The sequence below is a fragment of the Thalassophryne amazonica genome, chromosome 12, assembly GCF_902500255.1.
Source record: "Thalassophryne amazonica chromosome 12, fThaAma1.1, whole genome shotgun sequence".
NCBI classification, from domain to species: Eukaryota; Metazoa; Chordata; class Actinopteri; order Batrachoidiformes; family Batrachoididae; genus Thalassophryne; species Thalassophryne amazonica.
Window position 1 is genome coordinate 16419209 of NC_047114.1, and position 16690 is coordinate 16435898.

Sequence of the window (16690 nt, forward strand, 5' to 3'; positions counted from 1 at the left end):
AAGGTCTTGTCTCAGAGTGATGCTGAAAAACTAATTCATGCATTTATTTCCTCTAGGCTGGACTATTGTAATTCATTATTATCAGGTTGTCCTAAAAGTTCCCTAAAAAGCCTTCAGTTAATTCAAAATGCTGCAGCTAGAGTACTGACGGGGACTAGAAGGAGAGAGCATATCTCACCCATATTGGCCTCTCTTCATTGGCTTCCTGTTAATTCTAGAATAGAATTTAAAATTCTTCTTCTTACTTATAAGGTTTTGAATAATCAGGTCCCATCTATCTTAGGGACCTCGTAGTACCATATCACCCCAATAGAGCGCTTCGCTCTCAGACTGCAGGCTTACTTGTAGTTCCTAGGGTTTGTAAGAGTAGAATGGGAGGCAGAGCCTTCAGCTTTCAGGCTCCTCTCCTGTGGAACCAGCTCCCAATTCAGATCAGGGAGACAGACACCCTCTCTACTTTTAAGATTAGGCTTAAAACTTTCCTTTTTGCTAAAGCTTATAGTTAGGGCTGGATCAGGTGACCCTGAACCATCCCTTAGTTATGCTGCTATAGACGTAGACTGCTGGGGGTTCCCATGATGCACTGTTCTTTCTCTTTTTGCTCTGTATGCACCACTCTGCATTTAATCATTAGTGATCCATCTCTGCTCCCCTCCACAGCATGTCTTTTTTCCTGGTTCTCTCCCTCAGCCCCAACCAGTCCCAGCAGAAGACTGCCCCTCCCTGAGCCTGGTTCTGCTGGAGGTTTCTTCCTGTTAAAAGGGAGTTTTTCCTTCCCACTGTAGCCAAGTGCTTGCTCACAGGGGGCCGTTTTGACCGTTGGGGTTTTGCATGATTGTTGTATGGCCTTGCCTTACAATATGGGGCGCCTTGGGGCAACTGTTTGTTGTGGTTTGGCGCTATATAAAAAAATTGATTGATTCATTGATTGATTAATCTCCATAGCCTGTCGTGCACCTCCCAAAATTTAAACTACACATCAAAACTATGGCTGTGCTTGGTCACTTTTCTGGTTTCACTCCTTCCCCTCCCATCATACAACCCCTGGCAAAAATTATGGAATCACCGGCCTCGGAGGATGTTCATTCAGTTGTTTAATTTTGTAGAAAAAAAGCAGATCACAGACATGACACAAAACTAAAGTCATTTCAAATGGCAACTTTCTGGCTTTAAGAAACACTATAAGAAATCAGGAAAAAAATTGTGGCAGTCAGTAACGGTTACTTTTTTAGACCAAGCAGAGGGAAAAAAATATGGAATCACTCAATTCTGAGGAAAAATTATGGAATCATGAAAACAAAAGAACGCTCCAACACATCACTAGTATTTTGTTGCACCACCTCTGGCTTTTATAACAGCTTGCAGTCTCTGAGGCATGGACTTAATGAGTGACAAACAGTACTCTTCATCAATCTGGCTCCAACTTTCTCTGATTGCTGTTGCCAGATCAGCTTTGCAGGTTGGAGCTTTGTTATGGACCATTTTCTTCAACTTCCACCAAAGATTTTCAATTGGATTAAGATCCGGACTATTTGCAGGCCATGACATTGACTCTATGTGTCTTTTTGCAAGGAATGTTTTCACAGTTTTTGCTATATGGCAAGATGCATTATCATCTTGAAAAATGATTTCATCATCCCCAAACATCCTTTCAATTGATGGGATAAGAAAAGTGTCCAAAATATCAACGTAAACTTGTGCATTTATTGATGATGTAATGACAGCCATCTCCCCAGTGCCTTTACCTGACATGCAGCCCCATATCATCAATGAATGTTCTCTTCAGGCAGTCATCTTTATAAATCTCATTGGAACGGCACCAAACAAAAGTTCCAGCATCATCACCTTGCCCAACGGAGATTCGAGATTCATCACTGATTATGACTTTCATCCACTCATCCACAGTCCACGATTGCTTTTCCTTAGCCCATTGTAACCTTGTTTTTTTCTGTTTAGGTGTTAATGATGCCTTTCGTTTAGCTTTTCTGTATGTAAATCCCATTTCCTTTAGGCGGTTTCTTACAGTTCGGTCACAGACGTTGACTCCAGTTTCCTCCCATTCATTCCTCATTGGTTTTGTTGTGCATTTTCGGTTTTTGAGACATATTGCTTTAAGTTTTCTGTCTTGACGCTTTGATGTCTTCCTTGGTCTACCAGTATGTTTGCCTTTAACAACCTTCCCATGTTGTTTGTATTTGGTCCAGAGTTTAGACACAGCTGACTGTGAACAACCAACATCTTTTGCAACATTGCGTAATGATTTACCCTCTTTTAAGAGTTTGATAATCCTCTCCTTTGTTTCAATTGACATCTCTCGTGTTGGAGCCATGATTCATGTCAGTCCACTTGGTGCAACAGCTCTCCAAGGTGTGATCACTCCTTTTAGATGCAGACTAATGAGCAGATCTGATTTGATGCAGGTGTTAGTTTTGGGGATGAAAATTTACAGGGTGATTCCATAATTTTTTCCTCAGAATTGAGTGAGTCCATATTTTTTTCCCTCTGCTTGGTCTAAAAAAGTAACCGTTACTGACTGCCACAATTTTTTTCCCTGATTTCTTATAGTGTTTCTTAAAGCCAGAAAGTTGCCATTTGAAATGACTTTAGTTTTGTGTCATGTCTGTGATCTGCTTTTTTTCTACAAAATTAAACAACTGAATGAACATCCTCCGAGGCCGGTGATTCCATAATTATTGCCAGGGGTTGTATTTTAAAAGTTCTTGCAGTGTGCAGGCCGAATACATTTCGATCATAGATCAAACAGAAAAGTCTGGCAGAAAAGTCCACAAATATGATCAACTTAACAACACGGAGTGGAAAAACTACAAGGATGCTCAAATGACCAAGAATTCATGAAGGGAAATTGCATGTATCAATGGTTTGGAGGTTGATGACTGTATAAAGAAATGGAATCATTGAGGGTCAAATTTGTTCAGAAAAAGGGAAAAAAGTAATGACCAGGAAAAACAGGCCGTGTATATACCAGGAACAGTGACGGTGCAGGCAGAAAGACTGTCCAGCCTTGTTCTCCACGTCACGCCCTCTACTATTGGATTAGGTAAATTGTATTACAATGCCCACCAACGTGACGGAGAACTTTGAAAGAGTCATGCCCACGTTGATGTCACTGAGTGGCCACAGAGTTATGGAGTTGTTGAAGCATAAATTAGGCTTTAGGATTTTAATGTACCACTCCTAAAGCCTAATTTATGCTTCAGGGGTGGTGGCCAAGTGGTTAATGCGCTTGGTTTCAGTTCAGAAGGTTCCGGGTTCAAATCCCACCCCTGCCACATTTCTCCATGTAATGTGGAGTTGCGTCAGGAAGGGCATCCGGTGTAAAACCTGTGCCAATTCAACATGCAGATCCACCTTGGATTTGCTGTGGCGACCCCAAGTGCAAACAAGGGAGCAGCCGAAGGGACTTACTATTTTAATGTACCACTCCGCAGCAGACTTAGAAAAAAGAGTGACCCAACCAAATGTAATCTTTTTAATGCACATAACGCCCAGTGCTTATTTAAGCCAGGCGTTTATTTTTATCAGTTTTAAATGAGGCAGGCCCCTATTCAAGGCCAGGCATTTAATCAAGGTACAGTAACTGTGCTCGAATTAGGCACAGCTGATTTGTATACCTGTTTAAAAGCAAAATGTCCACACTGTTATTAGTGTTCTATTAGACACAAGAACACAAGAATCCTGTGGAGGAAGAACCCAACATTAAAGCCACATTGTTCTCATTGATCTTGACACTCACCTGTCATGTCACAGGTCACTCTGAAGGGGGCGACAGAGCCACTTCCATCTGGGTCAATCCAGTAGCTCCCTGAACTTTTCTTTAGGTGTTTGTACTCCTCACAAGACTGCTGATACATGGCTAGAACAGACAAAACCATAAATCAATAGATGCAAAACTGCTGCAGGAGTGTCTCTCTTGTGTGCGTGTGTGTGCATGCATAAAACAATTTTTAAATGCACAGACTGAATGAAGGTCATTTGAGTGTCAAGATCCTTTTAAAGATCAATGATGATATAAATACAAAAAAAAAATGCTTGAATGTTTTTCAGTAACTGGAGCATTAGCTCTGCCATACCTTTCATACACCAGACGGACAAATTTTGCCTTAATAAAACAAAAGGAGTAACTGGGATTTGATCCCTTGGCCCTACAGTTGGAGGTAAAGCTGTGCCACCTTTGTGAGCTGGGATCTGTCCCTTGAACTGGTGATTCTAAATTGACTGCACCCACCTCCCAAAAACCAGTTTTATTTGTTATTATCTATCGTCCACCTGGTCGTTACTGTGAGTTTCTCTGTGAATTTTCAGACCTTTTGTCTGACTTAGTGCTTAGCTCAGATAAGATAATTATAGTGGGCGATTTTAACATCCACACAGATGCTGAGAATGACAGCCTCAACACTGCATTTAATCTATTATTAGACTCTATTGGTTTGCTCAAAAAGTAAATGAGTCCACCCACCACTTTAATCATATCTTAGATCTTGTTCTGACTTATGGTATGGAAATAGAAGACTTAACAGTATTCCCTGAAAACTCCCTTCTGTCTGATCATTTCTTAATAACATTTACATTTACTCTGATGGACTACCCAGCAGTGGGGAATAAGTTTCATTACACTAGAAGTCTTTCAGAAAGCGCTGTAACTAGGTTTAAGGATATGATTCCTTCTTTATGTTCTCTAATGCCATATACCAACACAGTGCAGAGTAGCTACCTAAACTCTGTAAGTGAGATAGAGTATCTCGTCAATAGTTTTACATCCTCATTGAAGACAACTTTGGATGCTGTAGCTCCTCTAAAAAAGAGAGCTTTAAATCAGAAGTGCCTGACTCCGTGGTATAACTCACAAACTCGTAGCTTAAAGCAGATAACCCGTAAGTTGGAGAGGAAATGGCGTCTCACTAATTTAGAAGATCTTCACTTAGCCTGGAAAAAGAGTCTGTTGCTCTATAAAAAAGCCCTCCGTAAAGCTAGGCCATCTTTCTACTCATCACTAATTGAAGAAAATAAGAACAACCCCAGGTTTCTTTTCAGCACTGTAGCCAGGCTGACAAAGAGTCAGAGCTCTATTGAGCTGAGTATTCCATTAACTTTAACTAGTAATGATCTCATGACTTTCTTTGCTAACAAAATTTTAACTATTAGAGAAAAAATTACTCATAACCATCCCAAAGACGTATCGTTATCTTTGGCTGCTTTCAGTGATGCCGGTATTTGGTTAGACTCTTTCTCTCCGATTGTTCTGTCTGAGTTATTTTCATTAGTTACTTCATCCAAACCATCAACATGTTTATTAGACCCCATTCCTACCAGGCTGCTCAAGGAAGCCCTACCATTATTTAATGCTTCGAACTTAAATATGATCAATCTATCTTTGTTAGTTGGCTATGTACCACAGGCTTTTAAGGTGGCAGTAATTAAACCATTACTTAAAAAGCCATCACTTGACCCAGCTATCTTAGCTAATTATAGGCCAATCTCCAACCTTCCTTTTCTCTCAAAAATTCTTGAAAGGGTAGTTGTAAAACAGCTAACTGATCATCTGTGTTATGTGTCGGACGCAGCTCGGAGAACCGACCAGCGTTTGAAGGACCCAGTATGAAATAAGCAGAGCACGGTACAAAGGCTAACTGAATTTAATACATAACAGTGATAATAACAAAAAGGTGCGGTCTGGCGTGGTGCGCTCCCAGCAGCGCTAACGGTCCGGAGCCAGAAGCTGTTTCGGACACAAGGACCCCGCCGACACCCCCCAGGTGGCCGCAACAACCGAGTCTGTGAAAGAAGGAACCATTATGTGAGTCCACACTCTACACACAGAACACTTAAAGGTGTACAAACAGCAAACACTTCCTGGCTTGATTACTGATCAGCTTCCCAACCTGCAGGCATGGAACATCCAGTTCACAAAACTCCACCGCAGTGGAAGCTGATACATGACTAACAAACAGCTCAATACAATAAGGTGTGAGGGACACCACATTTACTGACTGTATAACTGTTAGTCACAAAATCTAACGTACCTCAGGAAGTGTGCTGACGAGCGTGAGACCTCACCCCCTCCTCTTTCACAGACTGTGCATCAAACCTGGACGTTCTCAGCATCCGCTGCTGATGAGATGGCTCCCAAGACGACGATCTCACCCGTCTGGTCACAAGGTCGAGTCTCTGGCAAATACACACTGTGCACTCCAGTCTTAAATGCCAACATGTTCCAATCCATCCAGATGCACCACAGCTGTGAGTCCTGATGAGTCGCAGGTGATCAGGGTGAGGTCCTGACAGCCTCAGCAACACAGCCACTCAGTCCCAAACGCACGCCACCTGGGAGGAAAACCAAAAGACAGAAACAAACCGGCAGCCAGGCCCCCCCAGCCATATAACAATCTGCAGAGGAATGGTCTATTTGAAGAGTTTCAGTCAGGTTTTAGAATTCATCATAGTACAGAAACAGCATTAGTGAAGGTTACAAATGATCTTCTTATGGCCTCGGACAGTGGACTCATCTCTGTGCTTGTTCTGTTAGACCTCAGTGCTGCTTTTGATACTGTTGACCATAAATTTTATTACAGAGATTAGAGCATGCCATAGGTATTAAAGGCACTGCGCTGCGGTGGTTTGAATCATATTTGTCTAATAGATTACAATTTGTTCATGTAAATGGGGAATCTTCTTCACAGACTAAAGTTAATTATGGAGTTCCACAAGGTTCTGTGCTAGGACCAATTTTATTCACTTTATACATGCTTCCCTTAGGCAGTATTATTAGACGGTATTGCTTAAATTTTCATTGTTACGCAGATGATACCCAGCTTTATCTATCCATGAAGCCAGAGGACACACACCAATTAGCTAAACTGCAGGATTGTCTTACAGACATAAAGACATGGATGACCTCTAATTTCCTGCTTTTAAACTCAGATAAAACTGAAGTTATTGTACTTGGCCCCACAAATCTTAGAAACATGGTGTCTAACCAGATCCTTACTGTGGATGGCATTACCCTGACCTCTAGTAATACTGTGAGAAATCTTGGAGTCATTTTTGATCAGGATATGTTATTCAAAGCGCATATTAAACAAATATGTAGGACTGCTTTTTTGCATTTACGCAATATCTCTAAAATCAGAAAGGTCTTGTCTCAGAGTGATGCTGAAAAACTAATTCATGCATTTATTTCCTCTAGCCTGGACTATTGTAATTCATTATTATCAGGTTGTCCTAAAAGTTCCCTAAAAAGCCTTCAGTTAATTCAAAATGCTGCAGCTAGAGTACTGACGGGGACTAGAAGGAGAGAGCATATCTCACCCATATTGGCCTCTCTTCATTGGCTTCCTGTTAATTCTAGAATAGAATTTAAAATTCTTCTTCTTACTTATAAGGTTTTGAATAATCAGGTCCCATCTTATCTTAGGGACCTCGTGGTACCATATCACCCCAATAGAGCGCTTCGCTCTCAGACTGCAGGCTTACTTGTAGTTCCTAGGGTTTGTAAGAGTAGAATGGGAGGCAGAGCCTTCAGCTTTCAGGCTCCTCTCCTGTGGAACCAGCTCCCAATTCAGATCAGGGAGACAGACACCCTCTCTACTTTTAAGATTAGGCTTAAAACTTTCCTTTTTGCTAAAGCTTATAGTTAGGGCTGGATCAGGTGACCCTGAACCATCCCTTAGTTATGCTGCTATAGACGTAGACTGCTGGGGGGTTCCCATGATGCACTGTTTCTTTCTCGTTTTGCTCTGTATGCACCACTCTGCATTTAATCATTAGTGATCCATCTCTGCTCCCCTCCACAGCATGTCTTTTTCCTGGTTCTCTCCCTCAGCCCCAACCAGTCCCAGCAGAAGACTGCCCCTCCCTGAGCCTGGTTCTGCTGGAGGTTTCTTCCTGTTAAAAGGGAGTTTTTCCTTCCCACTGTAGCCAAGTGCTTGCTCACAGGGGGTCGTTTTGACCATTGGGGTTTTACATAATTATTGTATGGCCTTGCCTTACAATATAACGCGCCTTGGGGCAACTGTTTGTTGTGATTTGGCGCTATATAAAAAAAAAATTGATTGATTGATTGTTTCAGGGGGGTGTCAGCCTGTCGATCGGCGCTCGGAGCGCAGCGCCCTCTCAGACGCTGTGGGCCGTCCTTAAACTGGCAGTAACACTCCTTAATCTGTGTAATTCCCACAAAATCATCCCTGAAAGCCATATTAATTTTCCGAACGGTGTCCACCTGGAGGTCTCTCAGTTTCTGGAAAAAAATTGATGCAGCAAAGCTCCAAATCGTTCAGACATTTATTCGCAATAAAAAAACGATGAGAGGGTGGACCACTGCTCACACAAAGCCTGCTCACAGGCGAATGACGCAACCGACAGGCGTGAAAAAACTCACGCATGCGCACGAAGGTTCAAGCTTGGCTGATGCAATCACACGTGATTCAAATCCATATGGTTTTTGAAAAAAATAAAAAGGTCCGATACTTTTCTAACAGACCTCGTATTAGCTAACAACACTGAACAATGGACATTCTGGACTCACATACCAATCCATCAGTAAGTCATCTAATATATAAGGCTGACCGTGTGTGTGTGTGTGCTGGCTATGCACAGCCACAGTAATTAAGCAATCGACACCAAACTTGCTATGGTGACTGGGGACACCAAGGGGGAGATCACTGGGGCCCTTAGGTTGAAAGCGTACGTGCATCAACACACACGGTCATCCTTACATATTAGATCACGACCTGCTTACTGCAGCCCTGATTTTCGCAGTTCATGTGGTACTCAGTGTTGTGTGGGCCGCCAGAAGAGGAGGTACTGCTGGCCCACCACCAGAGGGCGCCCTGCCTGAAGTGCGGGCTTCAGGCACAAGAGGGCGCTGCCACCACGGACACAGCCGGGGGTGACAGATGTCACTCATTATCTCATGACAGCTGTCACCCATCTACGCTTCATCATACTACTCCATAAAACCCGGACGTCATCTCCACCTCATTGCCGAGATATCATCTACCTGTGAAGGTAATTTCTCTGCTGACTGAACTCTTTTGCAGCCGTTTTCCTGTGGTGTGCCTTATCTGCTGGATTGGCGTTTGGTGTGAACAGCGACGGCTTCGCTTCACACCCAAACCAGATAAGTGGTTTAACAGGAGCTGCACGAGTGTGTGATTAGAGGTGGAGGTGACTTTCCACCTTCTGACTGTTTTTGTTACTGGGTGTGCACACACCCACATCTCACTGTTTGTGCTCCTCACCAGCAGTACCAGATCCGACAGTCGGGGACGGTGATCACCTGGGAATTCGGGACTTGGCGGCTCCAGTATTCACCAGGTTCGATGGCGGCGGAAATCGTGTGGTTCCGGCTCTTCTCAGGACAGACGTCTTCTATCCTCGAGCCTGCCCACACGTCACATTTGTGTAATGACTGCTATCATATTCTGAGATTGTCTGTATAGTCGTTGTGCACATTCACAACATTAAATTGTTACCTTTTGGCTCATCTATTGACCGTTCATTTGCGCCCCCTATTGTGGGTCCGTGTCACTACACTTTCCCCAACACTCAGGTCAGGTAGCAAGTATCACACGTTACATACTACGTAGTAGCAGCTGGCTAAGGTGCACTTTAATTACAATTTGTACGGACCAACGCACACCGCGTGCGAGTTAAAGCGCGCATCCATATGGGCACTTTAATCACAACCTGCTCACTGGAACCCTTGTTTTCGCAGTTTATGTGCAACTCAGGTCAGGTAGCAAGCATCACGCTGTACTTACTACATAGTAGCGACTGGCTAGGATGCACTTTAATTACAATCCAAGCGGGCCAATGTGCATTGTGTGTGAGTTAAAGAGCACATTTTTTCCATTAAAATGTACCTGCTGTGTACGGCATGCCAGAGCATTGCAGTGATATGACAAGCTGTCACCTTTTTATCATCATTCACTTGAGTCTCATAAATGTCACAAATTGCTCTATGAAAATTAATGATGACAACTTACTACACGTTAACTAAAGTGACATGAAATATACAATGACATGACTAACATTCTTCTCTACTACCCGTGCGTAGTTCGGATAACTCGGCTAGTATACAGTGAGGAAAATAAGTATTTGAACACCCTGCGTTTTTGCAAGTTCTCCCACTTAGAAATCATGGAGGGGTCTGAAATTTTCATCTTACGTGCATGTCCACTGAGAGAGACATGATCTGAAAAAAAAAATCCAGAAATCACAATGTATGATTTTTTTTATAATTTATTTGTATGTTACTGCTGCAAATAAGTATTTGAAAACCTGCCAATCAGCAAGAATTCTGACTCACACAGACCTGTTCATTTTTCTTTAAGAAGCCCTCTTATTCTGCACTCTTTACCTGTATTAATTGCACCTGTTTGAGCTTGTTACATGTATAAAAGACACCTGTTCACACACAATCAATCACACTCCAACCTGTCCACCATAGGCAAGACCAAAGAGCTGTCTAAGGACACCAAGGACAAAACTGTAGACCTGCACAAGGCTGGGATGGACTACAGGACAACAGGCAAGCAGCTTGGTAGAAGACAACAACTGTTATGATTATTTATTAGAAAGTGGAAGAAACACAAGATGACTGTCAATCTCCCTCGGTCTGGGATTCCATGCAAGATCTCACTTTGTGGGGTAAGGATGATTCTGAGAAAGCTCAGAACTACACAGGAGGACCTGGTCAATGACCTGAAGAGAGCTGGGACCACAGTCACAAAGATTAGTAACACATGATGCTGTCATGGTTTAAAATCCTACAGTGCAGCAAGGTCCCCCCGCTCAAGCTAGCACATGTCCAGGCCCGTTTGAAGTTCACCAGTGACCATCTGGATGATCCAGAGGAAGCATGGGAGAAGGTCATGTGGTCAGATGAGACCAGAATAGAGCTTTTTGGAATCAACTCCACTTACCATGTTTAGAGGATGAGAACAACCCCAAGAAAACCATCCCAACCGTGAAGCATGAGGGCAGAAAAATCATACTCTGGGGGTGCTCTTCTGCAAACGGGACAGGACAACGGCACCGTATTGAAGAGAGGATGGATGGGGTCATGTATTGCGAGATTTTGGCAAACAACCTCCTTCCCTCAGTAAGAGCATTGAAGATGGGTCATGGCTGGGTCTTCCAGCATGACAATGACCCCAAACACACAGCCAGGGCAACTAAGGAGGGGCTCCGTAAGAAGCATTTCAAGGTCCTGTAGTGGCCTGGCCAGTCTCCAGACCTGTACTTAATAGAAAATCTTTGGAGGGAGCTGAAACTCCAAACCTGAAAGATCTATAGAAGATCTGTATGGAGGAGTGGACCAAAATCCCTGCTGCAGTGTGTGAAAACTTGGTCAAGAACTACAGGAAATATTTGACCTGTGTCATTGCAAATAAAGGATACTGTACCAAATATTAACATTGATTTTCACAGGTGTTCAAATACTTATTTGCAGCAGTAACATACAAATAAATTATTTTAAAAAATCATACTGTTATGTGTTGGACGCAGCTCGGAGAACCGACCAGCGTTTGAAAGACCCAGTATGAAATAAGCAGAGCACGGTACAAAGGCTAACTGAATTTAATACATAACAGTGATACATAAAGAACAAAGTGCGGTCTGGCGTGGTGCGCTCCCAGCAGCGCTAACGGTCCGGAGCCAGAAGCTGTTCGGACCCAAGGACCCCGCCGACACCCCCCAGGTGGCCGCAACAAACCGAGTCTGTGAAAGAAGGAACCATTATGTGAGTCCACACTCTACACACAGAGAGAACACTTAAAGGTGTACAAACAGCAAACACTTCCTGGCTTGATTACTAATCAACTTCCCAACCTGCAGGCATGGAACATCCAGTTCACAAAACTCCACTGCAGTGGAAGCCGATACATGACTAACATACAGCTCAATATAAAAAGGTGTGAGGGACACCACATTTACTGACTGTATAAATGTTAGTCACAAAATCTAACGTACCTCAGGAAGTGTGCTGACGAGCGTGAGACCTCACCCCCTCCTCTTTCACAGACCGTGCATCAAACCTGGACGTTCTCTGCATCCACTGATGATGAAATGGCTCCCGAGACGACGATCTCACCCGTCTGGTCACAAGGTCGAGTCTCTGGCAAATACACACTGTATACTCCAGTCTTAAATGCCACCATGTTCCAATCCATATAGATGCACCTCAGCTGTGAGTCCTGACGAGCCGCAGGTGATCAGGGTGAGGTCCTGATAACCTCAGCAACACAGCCACTCAGTCCCAAATGCAAGCCACCTGGAAGGAGAAACAAAGGACAGAAACAAAAAGGCAGCCAGGCCCCCCCAGCCATATAACACATACATTGTGATTTCCGGATTTTTTTTTAGATTATGTCTCTCACAGTGGACATGCACCTAAGATGAAAATTTCAGACCCTCCATGATTTCTAAGTGGGAGAACTTGCAAAATCGCAGGGTGTTCAAATACTTATTTGCCTCACTATATATATAAAGCATTGAGTGTGTGATTTTATTTAGTAAGTTCAATGTAAGTACATAATATAATTGTAAATATGTTAAAAATACATGGATGACACAAGAAAATGAAAACACTTATTTCCATTGTGGGCCATTTAAAAATCAAGTGCCAAAATAGAAATAAAATAAAACAACAACAATAATAATAATAATAATAATAACAATAATAATAGTGTGTATATGATAAAAAGAACCTAAACAATTCAGAAATCCAATAAGACAGTAAATTAACAAAAAATTACATAATTAACAGTAAATAAAATGGTTGAATTGTTCTTCTAAAAACTGTTGCGGTCTAACATCTAAGTTTCTAAAAACATTCTAGAATCACACACCATTCCAACTCATTATAGAAACTTTGCCCAATTTATTACCACCCTTGAAAAATGTCAGATACCTATTTTATAGACACTACCCAAGTTGATAAATGTTGTGATTAAAGGATTGGGTGGGTCCTTGATAATTCTTCAGTTTTGAAGTGGGACCTGGCATTCTTAAGCTTTTAAATGGCTGTTTTAGAAAAATCAAGACCTGAAAGGTTTCACCGGTGATCCATCAATGGATAAGTGGAAAAGGAAGGACAGAAAATGACAAAATATGTTCATGAACAATGAATTATTTGTTTCTATGTGACTTAAGGGTCGAAAGAGAATAAACAGCAGCATCATTTCTATTCATGGAAAATATTCTGTGATAGAAACATCATCATTGTGCACTGAACAAACAGAAACGGTCGTTTGTGAAGGAAGTTGTGTGTGTATGTGTGTGTGTGTGTACCCTCACAGGTGTGGCAGGTTGCTCCAGTGTATCCAGTGTCACTGCAGTTACAGCTGAATGAATCCCATGTCTGAGAGCAATGGCCGTTGTGCTCACAGGGGTTAGGAACGCACCTTACACACACACACAAAACACATTAATGTGCAATCCATGAACAAACACCGTCACAGCACCCTCAGTGTTACCCGCCTGAGTTACTCTGTGGTTGGTTACCTGTCGATGATGGCACACATGTCCAGGCTGACATTTTCAAAGGATCCGATCTGACCCTGCTCCAAAGCCCTGAGATCAGCTGGATGATCGTCTATGTGGATTCGCTGCATACAGCCCTGGAAGGAGCGCTGTAGCGGCCTTGTGCTCGTTGGCGGGAAGTAACCTGTTCACAATGGAAAATATGTCATTAAGAAGACACTGACAAAACACTGTCTACTCTGCACTGACACAAACTCTATGACTGTGACGGCCTGAGGTCTAATGAAATTCTGCTTGCTGTGTCTTTTTGTTCCAGGCTCCCAGGCTGAAAGGAAGTTGTTGTTCCTTCAGTTTAGGTGATGTGTTGTCAACAAAAACTCAATCTGTCAAGTGAAAAACAAGATTTAAGTCTTCTCTGCCAGTATGTTGGTCCTTTCACTCCTAGTCTTTAAAACCCTCACAGCTGTAGTCAGAAAGCAAAAAGAAGCCAACGTTACACGGTCAGTGATGGAATGAGCAGAGGAGCCAGTTCAGGAGAACAGCAGAGGGACTGAAGGAAGGCTGTCTAACATGTCACACCATCTACATTTTCCTACACTGTGACAGATGTGGTCAAGGTCCTTTTATTTCATTTTTACAATTTACACTTTATAATTAAACAATGGTCCAACAGAACAAGAAAAAAACAGGACACTAAACCTGCTCCAACCCCAGCCCGCCCCTCCTTTTCCCAAATACTGGACTCACAGTGTTAATATGAGAGGATTTGCAACCCAGTCTCGTGGCAAGTCGTGATTCAGGAGCACAAAATATACATTAATCTATTGGTTCGTCATATTGTGACAAAAAGCGCCTCATTTTCGTCACGGCAGCACAAATTCATTCTAATTCATTCCGTGATGGCTGCACGAAATTAAAAGTGAAGTGGGAAGGGGGGTCAGGGTGGTTATGGTTGGGGGAAGGAGTAGGGTTAGTAATAGTGAGTTTAAAAAAAAACCCAGTCATGAACAAAAAAAATGGGAGTCTGGGCTGGGAGTTCACGCAGCCAAGGTTTAAAAAAGGACAAAACAACAGGTTTACAATAAACCTCCACTGTGTGTTTTTTCTATTACTATAGTATGTTATTGGCTTGTTTTTGCTTCAACAAACATTAAGAAGGGCTGTCAAATATAAAATTTTCTAGTAGACCCCCTGATTGTGTATCTGATCTTCTCCAACTTGATGTGGTACATGACTTCCCTGATCCACTGACTGTCTTTCCATTTCAATATCAGTCTCCTGGCAAGGAAAGAACAGAAAGCCAACGTAGATCTTTCCCCCATCTCAAGAGGGGAGCCCATCTGAGCTACACCAAAAAGTGGGATGTAAGTCAACTTTGATCTTAGAAAGTCTAACTTTAGACCAGTGTAGACAGTGTACAATGTTGAACTGAATAACAGCCTGTCTAAGACAAATAGAAGAGAAGATTCTCTCTAGTACTTTGTGCCCCACATGTGCGTCAATTAGTGTTGGCCTATTTAAAGGACATGTTGCACCGAAATCATAACAATTTAGATTTAGGCTGTTAGTGACCATCCGGTGATACACCGGGACTACTTTGTGCACTTCCGTGACCAGTTTCAAAGTATACAACATTCTCCACAAACAGCTATGGTAAGGAGACGGAGAAAACACAAAGTACTCGTGTGTTTTTGACAACAGTGACGTGACTATTAGAAGCGTCCCAGCATGCGCTTGAACGGAATGTATCTGCTAATGTTAAGAACTGAAGCACAGATTAATCACAAAGTTGACAGAAGTGTGATGTTGTGTTATGACGACTCATTTTTAAGTGAAAACTGTTCATTTTGATGCAGTCACGGTAAAAGCAGCAGCCATGGGAACATTTAGTGCACCTGCACGCCATTAGTCATAAAGGCAGCCTGTTAAAATCAAAGCTAAACGCTTATAAGTGTTGCATATACCTGTGAAAAATCTAAAAATATATATCTGTGTGATCAGCCTGTGAAAAACAACGTTGTGGAGACATTTCATGTCAATGCCACACCATCAAGAAAGACCCACGCACGCATCGCCTGATCACGCAAGCCATCACTAGCCAGATGTCCTACAGCAGCGCTGTCTTCAGCTAAAGTTTTCACATGATTGTGGCACATTAGGTAGAATGTCCATTATCTCCTGAAATTAATGTATTCTGACTTTTTCCAATATAAAAAATCTGTCTGCATGTCCAGGCAATTTGTAAAAACAGTGTGGTGGAGACAGTCCACGTCCATGATCACAACAAAAGTGAAACAGCATCCTGTGTCACAAACAGCGCATCACCACACTTTAAATTCCAAAATCCAACAGATTTTGAAAAAGTTGAGTTTCGGGGTGACGTGTGTCATCTCCTCTGTAAGTCCAAGCAGTCGCTTTCAAAGGAAAGCTCTGAAGCTTTGTTATCGGACATAACCACATTTATTTCGCTCTGTCAGCCATCGTACGTCACATGCTGAGAAATGCAGAGAATTGCCAATTGAGACAGTTTCCAGAAATGCACCTGTTAACTTGCTCAGGGAAAGGAATGAAAAACATCACAGACCACTAATTATGAACGCATGTGCGCGGAGAGAATTACAATCATCAATCAATCAATCAATTTTTTATATAGCGCCAAATCACAACAAACAGTTGCCCCAAGGCACTTTATATTGTAAGGCAAGGCCATACAATAATTATGTAAATCCCCAACGGTCAAAACGACCCCCTGTGAGCAAGCACTTGGCTACAGTGGGAAGGAAAAACTCCCTTTTAACAGGAAGAAACCTCCAGCAGAACCAGGCTCAGGGAGGGGCAGTCTTCTGCTGGGACTGGTTGGGGCTGAGGGAGAGAACCAGGAAAAAGACATGCTGTGGAGGGGAGCAGAGATGGATCACTAATGATTAAATGCAGAGTGGTGCATACAGAGCAAAAAGAGAAAGAAACAGTGCATCATGGGAACCCCCCAGCAGTCTACGTCTATAGCAGCATAACTAAGGGATGGTTCAGGGTCACCTGATCCAGCCCTAACTATAAGCTTTAGCAAAAAGGAAAGTTTTAAGCCTAATCTTAAAAGTAGAGAGGGTGTCTGTCTCCCTGATCTGAATTGGGAGCTGGTTCCACAGGAGAGGAGCCTGAAAGCTGAAGGCTCTGCCTCCCATTC

At 42.6% G+C, this 16690-nt stretch overlaps 1 protein-coding gene across 1 annotated transcript in view; it reads right to left on the reverse strand.

Moving 5' to 3' along the window:
• Nucleotides 1-16690, reverse strand: part of cntnap2b (contactin associated protein 2b) — a 197734-nt gene that overhangs the window by 87347 nt on the left and 93697 nt on the right. Inside the window, exons 10-12 of the mRNA XM_034182355.1 lie at nt 13528-13690; nt 13321-13427; nt 3755-3874 (exon numbers count right to left, since the gene is read on the reverse strand). Of these exons, the coding sequence (XP_034038246.1) occupies nt 3755-3874; nt 13321-13427; nt 13528-13690 (390 nt within the window). The remainder of the gene's footprint in view (nt 1-3754; nt 3875-13320; nt 13428-13527; nt 13691-16690) is intronic.